At 42.9% G+C, this 10804-nt stretch overlaps 1 protein-coding gene across 1 annotated transcript in view; it reads right to left on the bottom strand.

The window, feature by feature from the left end:
• C7H3orf20 (chromosome 7 C3orf20 homolog) overlaps window positions 1–7889 on the bottom strand; it is a 57506-nt gene extending 49617 nt beyond the window's left edge. The window contains exons 1-4 of the mRNA XM_065552762.1: window positions 4717–7889; window positions 3758–3868; window positions 2892–3028; window positions 1814–2061 (exon numbers count right to left, since the gene is read on the bottom strand). Of these exons, the coding sequence (XP_065408834.1) occupies window positions 1814–2061; window positions 2892–3028; window positions 3758–3868; window positions 4717–5155 (935 nt within the window). The 5' untranslated portion in view covers window positions 5156–7889. The remainder of the gene's footprint in view (window positions 1–1813; window positions 2062–2891; window positions 3029–3757; window positions 3869–4716) is intronic.
• Between the last annotated feature and the right edge of the window lie 2915 nt (window positions 7890–10804).

Genomic DNA, 10804 nt, shown 5'->3' on the forward strand with positions numbered 1-10804 from the left:
GCAGAGCTGGGAGGGCTGCAGGAAAGTCCCGGGCTGGACTCCGGAGCAGCTTCCTCCTCCCACCCCCCCCCTCCCTCCCTGCATTCTGAGCCGGCCGGCAGCTCCTCCTCCTGCAGCCCGGTCCGGCAGCATTGTGCAGGGCCAGGGACCGGGTTTTGTTGTGCTGGGGAGCTCAGCCATGTGTCCGGCTGGCACAGAGCCCAACACCCTGTTCTGAGCAGCAGGGTAAGGGGGCCAGGGAGGTTCTGGAGGGGGCAGTCAAGAAACGGGGGGGGGGGCTTTTTGGGGGGAGTGGAAAAAGTTTTGGGCAGTCAGGGTACAGGTAGGGGGTAGGGTCCTGGGGGGCAGTTGGGGGGAGTCTTAGGAGGGGGCAGTTAGGGGACAAGGAACAGGGAGTCTTAGGTAGGGGGTGGGGTTCTGGAGGGCAGTTAGGAGCAGGGGTCCCAGGAGGGGGCAGTCAGAGGACAAGGAGCGGGGGGGTAGGGGGCTGGGAGTTCTGGGGGGGAGCTGTCAGGGGGTAGAAGTGGGGAGAGGGATCGCAGCAGTCAGGGGACAGGGAGCAGAGGGGTTTAGATGGGTTGGGAGTTCTGGGGGGGGGCTGTCAGGGGGTGGGGAGTGGTTGGATGGGGCGTGGGAGTCCCAGGGGTCTGTCTGGGGGTGGGGGTGTGGATAAGGGTTGGGGCAGTCAGGGGACAAGAGGCAAGTAGGCTTAGATAGGGAGTGGAGTCCTGGGGGGCAGTTAGGGGCAGGGGTCCCAGGAGGGGGCAGTCAGGGGACAAGGAACGGGGGGAGGGTTGGGGGTTCTGGGGGGGCGGGAAGTGGGAGGGGCAGGGGCGGGGCTAGGGCGGGGCTCCTCCCGTCCTCTTTTTTGCTTGTTGAAATATGGTAACCCTACTATTGTCTATAGTTTTAATTTTCTTTTTGGCCCTCAGTGATGTAATACTCTATACTCTTGAAGGTAATATTCTATTCCCCTACTGAATTCATCCCCTTCCGTTTTCTAATACTGATCATTTCCCCCCACCCTCCCTTTTCATTTCTAATAGGGTCTAAAAACAACTATCTTCTTGTGGTCAGGAAAGATCAAAGGGAACATTTCTCACAAATAGAAGCCTTAACCATAGTATCCTCAATCAATTCCAATTTGGGTAATTACAGATTGTGTCATCATAAATTCCCCCTGCAGTTTCAATTTCAAAAACTAGCCTTTTGCTTCCCCTCCTCTGACACGGTTGTGGGACGCAGATTGGAAATTATGTTCTATTCCAGAGATGGCTGAAATCTCTGTGGTCTTTAAAGCATTCTCAGGATGACAGGCACTAATTATATAATAAATTGTAGTGAAAAGTTATCTTCCAGAGAACCTTGCTGGGATTCTAGTCTTTCAATTCAAGTCAGCTACCTGGGAGTGAGGGCCTATAGCCCAAGGCCAATACAGAGTGGTATGACAGATAAACAAACACAACTCTTTAAAATGCGTATTTCCTTGAAACCAGAAGTTAATCAGACAAGAGAAACCTGTCAGCCAAAAACACTTTTAGAGATATGAGCCCTCATGCTTCAGTGTAAACCAGACACTAACTGAGATGGATTAGGAACAAACTTCTCCTGTGGGTAGATTATTCCATAATTGTCCCTTATGGGGTTGCCTTCCTATAAAAAAATCTATTGCTGGCCACTGCTGGAGACATGATATTGAACAAGACTGACCATAGATCTGATCTGGCATGGACTTTCCTATGTTCCTATCCCACCACTTAGTCTTTTCCCACCCATGCCTTAGGCTTTAGCCTTGGTCATTGGAGATGCTTACATATGTCGGCACATTTCTCTCAGCTTCTGCCTGGCTTCAGGGCACGGGTCATGCTGATGGTCAACATTTATCACTTCCTGCATAGGTTTGAATTTAGGGGAACCTGCAAAAGTAAATGTTGAGACGAAGACTAAAAGCAGCCAGTCTCCTAAACAGTCCCTCTTACTGCCCTTGCCCTGAGAATCTGTGCAAAGGGTTGGGGGAGCTGAGATTACATTAACCCCCTTTTCACCATGGACAAGTTGTATCTATTTGAAAGCTATATTAATTCCACCCCAAAAAATAATAATAAAAGCTTGTCTCTGAATGGCCATAGTACCCTTTTCAGCCCCTGCTCCATCCCATCTACACGCTACTGTAATTAAAGCCATCTGAAAAATGGGAATATTTTTCATGAAAATGTTCTCTCCTTTTTCATCAGAAAATTTATGAGCAGTTGTACCTGTAATGGAATAAAGCAGAAGTCAGTATATGCAATACACACATGGGAACACTAGAAGGGGTTCCGGGAAGAAGCCTTGAAGGGAAAAAAGTAGAATACCAAAATGGAACACAATGCTACATTCATTTGAATAAAAAGATCCTGACGATTGCTTGTTTAGATGGGGGGAGAAAAGATGATCCCGGAGTTAGGATGCTAGCCAGGAAATCAGGAGATGTGGGATCAGTTCCTTGCTCTGCTACAGATCTCCTGTATGAGCTTGGACAAGTCACTTAGCCTTTCTGTGCCTTACTTCTCCATCCGTAAAATGGAGAGAATAGCACTGACCTATCTCACAGAGGCATTGGGTGGGTAAATAAATATGTTAAAAAAGATTGTAAGGCACTTAGTATAGTCATGGGAGCCATATATGTACCTAAGATAGATAGTTCAGGGCAAAACTTCACCCAGGCTGTATAGCATCTCCCATTGTTTGCTGGTATATTTGCCTGTGTAGACTGTAGTCAGGAGTGAAGCTGATATTAATAATGCAGATGAGGGATCCCCCACCCTGGCTATCACAAACTCCTATATGGGCCTTTCTTTTGGCTGAAGGTAAAGCACTTGCTATTCATGGTGAGGGTGAGACTTTCCCTAGGCATCGCGCTTACCTGGGGCCTTTGGTAGTTTGTTTTCTTTTGATGCGAGTGAGAAGGTGAGGCAGGACACAGAGACTTGGTGGATTAGTTGGATGGTGGAGGAAATAGGGATAGGCTTGCAGGTGCTGTGTGACACTGGGATTAAGCAGAAACCAGGGTTTAGAAGTTAAAACCAACCAACCAAGAACTTTCAAATGAAAATAGCTATGGAAATAATGACAGATGCCTCAGTTGTGTCACAATTCTTGTCAGCCTGATTCATAAACCCGGGGCTGGAGGAAGAAAGGAAAGATGTTCCTGGGGTTAAAGCACTGGACTGGGACTCAGGAGATCTGGGCTCAATTCCCCAATTTCATAGCCTTTTGCATGACCTTGGGCAAGTCACTCAATCTCTCTTTGCCTCATCTGTAAAATGGGGTTATGGTTATACTTTCTTCTCCATGCCCTTTGCCTGTCTTGTCTATGTAGCCTGGGAACTCTTCTTTGTTCACAGCTTAGCACAGTAGGGTCCCACACTTGGTTGGAGCCCTTAATAATAATGAATTTAGTACAGTGCATAGTACTAAAGAGGAGGGAAATCTATTTACTGTGGACAGAGGAGGGCACTAGGACTGAGGAATCCTGGGTTCTTTTCCTAGCTCTGCCATAAATTTCTCAGTGCCTCAGTTCCCCCTCTCTGTAAAATGGATACCTTCATGGAATATTGTGAGAATTCATTAGCATGCGTAAAGCCCCTTTGAGATCCTTGTAAGAAAAGGCACACTTATACAGGCAAACTATTATGCTTATTTATTTTATTTCCCATAAGAAGGATACAATTGTATCACAGCCTTCAAAAACCTGGATACTGTTTTCTATCCCCACCTCTTTTTTTGGGTGCTTGTGCCATTAATTCAGCAGCCTCCTCCTGGTTCTTGGGACATAGCAGCTGACCTGCCTCCAAAAACTTTCTGGTAACCTCATCGGAACTACATCCTGAGGGGGAAAAAAATTAGAGGTCTCTTCCTGTTAATGCCGTCTTCTATCAATAAATCAGAGTTTCTCCCTAAGATAACAAGTGCATAGAAACGTTAATATGCTTTCTCCTCAAGAGCTGATAATGATGTGATTTGAAAAGTTCGACATATCGGATCAGTACAGAGAATTGTCTCTCTCAGATGCTTAGCTGGTGGGTCTTGCTCACATGCTTGGGATCACCATTTTAGGGAGTGGGAATGAAGTTTTCCCCAGGTCAGATTGGCAGGGGGGGGGGTTCACCTTCCTCTAGCATGCGGATGAGGGGAGTGTTTGCTTACTAGGCTCATCTGGGCACACTCACCATATCGGTTCTCTGCCATTGCAGGGGCCTCTGGCATTGATGCATTTAGCTCCCTCCCATTCTCTGCCTGTGGCACAAAATAGTTTACTCTCCAGAGGGCTGTAAGACTTCTGTCTAATCCAGGTGATTGGGCTCAGTGCAAGAGTGACTAGGTGTGGGTAGTGGTCTGATGTGCAGGAGGTCAGATTAGATGATCTGTGGATCCCTTCTGGCCTTAAACTCTATGACTGACAACTATGTAGAAAGTTACCTGAATTGCTGTATCTGCTCAAAGGCATTGAACAAATGTAAAGATAACTGGGTTGAATGAATATCTAAGGGCTTCTCCATGCTAGGGTCACAGGCACACTTGCTACAATCATATTTTAACATGGTTAATGGGAGCAAGGGGTTACCATAAAGGTTCTAGCACAGTTTCCCAGACCAGGGGCAGGTTCCATTGTGGTGACTGCTGTGTTCTATCGATGTAGCGAAAGAAAACTAAAGGTAACTGAGATGTCCTTACCAGTAACAGAATCAATCATCGCCTTCATCTTCAGCTTGAGGAGTTCGCTCAGCAGGTGGACTGACCTTCGCTGGAACTTGAGGAGTATTTGTTGATTTTCTGCTGAAGGAGACAGATAGCTGGGCTCTGACATTGTGCCTTTGGGGATAGATTTCCTCACTGTATGGCTCTTGTAGGTAGTGCTAGAGAAAGATGATTCCATGGTGGAGACTAAATGGACAACAGGACAGTACTCTCCAGTGATGGCTTTCCTCTGTGTCGTAACTGTTAGCTCCTCCCATGTGAACTCGAAGAGGTTCTTGACCCCTCGTGGCACATGGATGTCCAGTTTATGGCATAATGCAAGCACCTGGATGATTTGGGCCAGCATTTCCGGTGCTGTCACTTTAAACTTTTCATATAACTTGGCTTCACTCCTTTTGGCACTCATATCACCCATGTAGCTATTTCACTTGTGGGTATTTCATTTGATGTGATCTATGGGAAAACAGATGATGAAACAAAATCTATCTTCCATCATAGGCCTATGCTGCAGACAAGGAGACCAAAAGGAATGTGTTTCACTGGAATAATAGTAAAAAGTGCTAGTAATGGGTAAATTTGAATAATAATAATTGTTTACTGTTGAAGGTATTAATTGAGCCTGGTGGACTGCGAAGTGGATTAGCTTTGCAAATGGATCGCTTCCCCCAGTACTGAAATGAAGCTACCTCTGTTGGAATGTGGCAGTTGTTTAACCCCACACAGGAATTTCAGACTGTTTTCTTGTTGGTTCAAGCATGCCCCGGGTGTGCATGAGTTTACAGTTTAAGTTGGACACGTCAAAACAAGGGATGGGGTAAAGCATGGGAGAGAACAAAGGGTAGAAAGGTGAAAGATAATAACGGATATCTATAACTGCTATGTACTTGTCTTGTTTTGACTTTTTAAAATTAATGTATTCAAATTTATGGACAGTGGGCCAAATCCTGATGCACTAGAGCTACTCTGGATTTGGCATCTAAAAGTTAATGTTTTGCATGCTACAAGTATCTTCGATAAATCAGCTTGACTTACATTAGTATTAATGAGAACAGAATCTAGTGCAATGTCTCAGCTGAAGGACAAAGTGAACGGGAATATCATATGCAGCTGAAACAGCAAAGGGAATTTAAATGTATATGAGATATAAAAACAGTTCTCTGAATATGTGTCATTGGTGGTACCAGGTCTCAGAGGCTGTCAGACTGCAATGCTTGTCATAAACATACAGACTACTTCTATAGGTGATTTTGACAACCCCTGTTCTGTATACATGAGGCTACACCAGGTTCTCTTAATTGAGTATATGAGTATTTGTTTGGCCAGTACTATGTATTTGATGCCCGATCTAACTCTCTGTGCATATTTAGATCAACTGAAAAATAGGGTTTGATTTTCATAGTTGAGGTATGCAACTGTAGATGCAAAATGCATGCACAGCTGTATCCCTAATTTGCATAGACAGTTGCTATACCTGTATGCAGAAATCATATAGATTTTGCATGCACGTTTATTTAATTAGCTTATTGCATGCACAAATATTTGTTTAATCATAGTACTGGCCTTTGAAATATTGGGTGCACAATTGGATGCTAAACTATCTGATGCACTGAATATCATTTATTTATTTTTCGGCCTGCTTTTCAAAGTTATTACCTTCTGACAGCTTTTTGGTGGTATAGGAAGTAAGCTCGCTGCTATAGTTCCTGCTGCACAGATATGCACCTCAGAGAATCAGTTCCCAAAGTTAGGTACTCTTGTTGGCAGCCCCAGCAGAGATGCTGAGAACTGTATGGGTCCTGGAGCCTGAATTACAGATACAGAAGTGGGCAAGGAGGCAAAGAATACCAGAAGAGGAGAAGATGATAAAGATTTTAGGCCATTAAGAAGCAAGAAGGTGAGCACACCTCTTCAACATGAACATGCCGACCTTACCACGTTGATGACAGTGGAGTCCAGGGCAAAGACTGGGTTTCAAGAGACCAAAATGCAACTGATTATAAGGCCACCATCACCTTGTACTTTCCCATTAATTAATTAGTGAATTTATAAAGGTGGCTATTGCAAGGTATATCTGTGCCACAAATTAAACCATTGAGTGAGTTAGTGGCAGAGCACAAGTCTGGTCTCCTGTCTAGATCAGACTACCATCATGGAACTAAAGATATTTTAAACTTTCCAGAGTGGTAGTGGTTACTTTTATCCCAAATATAGTTGCAGGTGCCTCAGTGTGTAAGATCAATTACATTTGGGTTAATTAGGAAAAGGAAGCAAATTTTCTTAATTACAAAGTAAACTTTCAGCTGGAACTAATGAAGTGTCAGTCTGATTTTTATGAAAGTTCAAATTTCTATGGCTGGCTAGGGGCTAGCCAATCCAGACATCGGCATGCAAATTGACTCCTGATGAATTTTTACATTCATTTTAATTTCTGTTCTGCCATTTTTACTATATAAGATGGGAAATCTGTACCCTTTGCCTTCAGTTATTCTACTTTATTCCAAGTCTAGCTTTTCAGGCAAGTTTTCAGAACCAAACCCAGAACATTACAGTTCCCAGTCACATATACCCAAGAATCAGAAAGGTCCAGAAAACAGGAAACCTGAGTGGAATGGGGATGGTGGAAAGCTTTATGTCAGTGATTAAAATGGGAGGCAAAAGAGGAACATAGAACAGGAACAGATGTGAATGTAGTTCAAAGGAAACAATAACAAACAACCTGTTATTCAAGTTGAGGCCAACATTTAAAACATTCTGGCTGCTGTTTTGCAGGAATCTGCTCAAATCCAATTAAATCTCTGCTTCTACGCCAAATTATGATTTACATTTGCTGATTTACATAGTGCCTTTAAAGGAAGCATTGTCTAGTAGTAGACTAAGCTCAGACCTGGGAGACAAGAGACCTGAGTTCAAGTCTCTGCTCTACCACAGACTCTTTGTGCGACTTTGAATGATAGACACAGTGTGCTACAATTTCACCTCATCTGTAAAGTAGGGACAGCACCACTCCGCTACTTCAGAACAGTGATGAGAGTCTTGATTCGTGAATATCTGCAAAGTGTTGAGACCCTAGGAGGAAAGTAGTAGTGCAAACATATCACTCAGAAAGATTAAAAAAAACCTGCATGCAGGAATTGCTTCACCCACTGCAGAAATGCAGCTACTTCTGGTGTGGAATCCAATAGCAGTGTAAAAGTGTATAGCAACACTGCACACCAGCGTAGGACAATAAATAAATACTAGTGTGGTGTTTAAACTACACGGGCCAGCTCCTGATGGAATTTGAGTAGGATTAACACCCTAATAAGCCATATTGCTTGGGTCATTTAAAACTGAATTGGACAAAGCACCGAAGTCTGGGCTGGAGGAGACACTCCTACCGTGGAGGATGAATGGACTAGATGGCATACTACTGCAGATCTATTATAGCACTCACATCTGCTTTTCCACTTTAAAAGAATGTTAAATGTCCAACACATGAGGCATTTTGCTACTTTCTAGCTGCCATATCTTTATGTGGGCTCACCTTATACCTTTAGGCTAAGATTTTTAAAGAGGCCCAAGGGAGTTAGGTACCTAAATCCCATTAAAATTTAGCAAGAGTTGGGTGCCTGGCACCTTTAAGCTCCTTTATAAACCCACCCTTTATACCTAACCACACAAGATATTTAGGGTCAGATTGTGATAGATATGCAGAAATATCCACTAGTGAGCTCACATGCACAAGTCCAATGCCAAATTATTCAAGCCATTTAGACAAGGAAATCTGCATTGGGCCTCTAAACATCATGTTTATTAGCTCTAATTGTGTCTTGTGTTTTAACCATGACATAACCTTTTTCCAACCTGGGTGATTTGCTCACTTAGCTACAACCAACTGTTGGTTTTCCTAAACTACTTTTTTTTTTTTTGTACTCTGGATGTGGGTTTGATTCAATTTTGATCAGAACACAAGTCTACTACAAACACTAAGTACAATTTAGCATCTAGTTAATGAACACCAGAGATTTTATTTGTCAATAAGTAATGACAAAACATAGTTTCAAAATGGGAACCAATAGTAGATTAGAACTTTTTGCAGTAAAATATCTTGATTTTCTTACCTTGATCATTTAAGATGCATCAAACCCACAGCTTTAAATGCACCTACTCTTGATTAAAAAAACAACAACCCCCTAAAAGGTATTCCAAACATAAATGTTGCTATTATAAGCTATATTAGTTGTCAAAGAGAACAGAACAGGCGATTTGCTCCAAGTTCTACATTCTAAAACTTGAACATTTACGTCACAATAGGTCAGAACCCTACAGTATAAACCATTTGGTTGGTACAGAGAATTGCTCACCTACGTTTCAAAACTACTCTGGCCTAAAATTTAAGAGGAATTTAAGAATGTGCACAATGGGCTTAGGCTTCAATTGATTCTGCGAGAGGAGAAGAGTTCTCCCCCTAGCTTGATTGGTAAATTGACAAGCAGTAAATTAGGGGAAAAGAGAGCCTCAGAATGATATAGGAGTACAGTATTAGTATGGCTTAGTGGCCAGGATATAGGACTGGGAATCAGGAACTCCCAAATCCTCCTCCTCCTCGGCTGGTGGTTCTTTGTGGCCTTGAACATGTCACGTAACTGGTCTCAATTTCCCTTCTCATAAAATGGAGATGGTAATATTTACTTCCCTACCTCCTGAAGGTGTTATTAGTTAATATTTGTAAAGGACTTTGACACCTGAATCTCTGATCAAAAGCCGATTGTGTTTTTCAACAGATTCCATTACCATACTTTCTAGCTACCATTACATTCTTTAAATGATATGTTAACATTTCTAGGCTAAAAGCAAGAGGTCCTGTGGCACCTTTAAGACTTCTGTTAGTCTTAAAGGTGCCACAGGACCCTCTGTTGCTTTTTACAGATTCAGACTAACACGGCTACCTCTCGGTTACTTGATTTCTAGGGTGGCAAACCATTCTCCCCTCCCTCAGACCCTGAAGCTGTTTGTTTATAAGAGGAATCTAGGTTATTTATTCCAGGGGCACAGTCCTGGTGACATCGTATAGCTGAGCTATTTGCTACACAAGTTCAACCATGCATTAGTTCTAAAGTTTGCAAGATTTAACTTCAGCCTGATGTCTGTGAATTCCACAACTGATGGCACTCCATTGAGACTACCCTGCCTGTTTCACGTTCAGCTCTGGGTTCCATCTGCAGGTGTTATTGTTGAATGCAGCTGTCTAAATGTAGAAATGGCTGTGTGCTAGCCCGAAGATCCTGAGCTATACATTGTTCAGTGTATCATTTGGGATAATTGTTATGGGTTCTGTAATAGTCTGTCAATGTACTGGAGATACATACAGATAATTCCTCAATGCTACTGGGAAGGGAATGGTACATAAATTGCTCACATGGATGAAAGCAATTGCAATGAGTTGTTACTGCCATCTGGTGGACATTAACTTTGACACATAAACCAGAGAGATCAGAGCTGAAAAACATTCATTTTTGTTGTGCCACCCATCACTATAAAGAATTAAACTTTGACTGTCAGTAAAAGTGGCCAGATTTAGAACATTTTCCTCTCATTTTACTTCTTGTTTTGAGGTCTTTAAAAAGATATTCATGGTTATATGTTTTTGTTTTGCACGAAGGAGAGGTGACTGGATGGCCCAAACAATTATTATCAAAGAACTGTTTGCTTCTAGTTTGCTGCTTCAAATTCATTCACATTGGGAGAAACTCAGAGGATGAAAGGGATATGCGGATAGACGTCCCCTCTCAACCCTTAAAAATTGGTCCAGGTGAGGGTTGAAACATCAGTGAGGAAGGCACAGAAGTTTGCACTGTTAGCTGAGCTGTACACACTGGGTGGATTAAACTTTTCATTCTGCAGCACCTTTTACAAGCACTAAATCTATTAAATAGAAATATGAAACTAAAGTTACTTTGGCACTCCTGACCCTATTGGTAAAATAGGGATACTATTACTTACCAACCTTTGCAAAGCACTCTGAGACCCTAGGATGAAAAGCACTATTACACGAGTAAAAACACTGACCGTCTCCATGCCCACT

The sequence above is a fragment of the Chrysemys picta genome, chromosome 7 (assembly GCF_011386835.1).
Source record: "Chrysemys picta bellii isolate R12L10 chromosome 7, ASM1138683v2, whole genome shotgun sequence".
In the NCBI taxonomy this organism is placed as follows: Eukaryota; Metazoa; Chordata; order Testudines; family Emydidae; genus Chrysemys; species Chrysemys picta.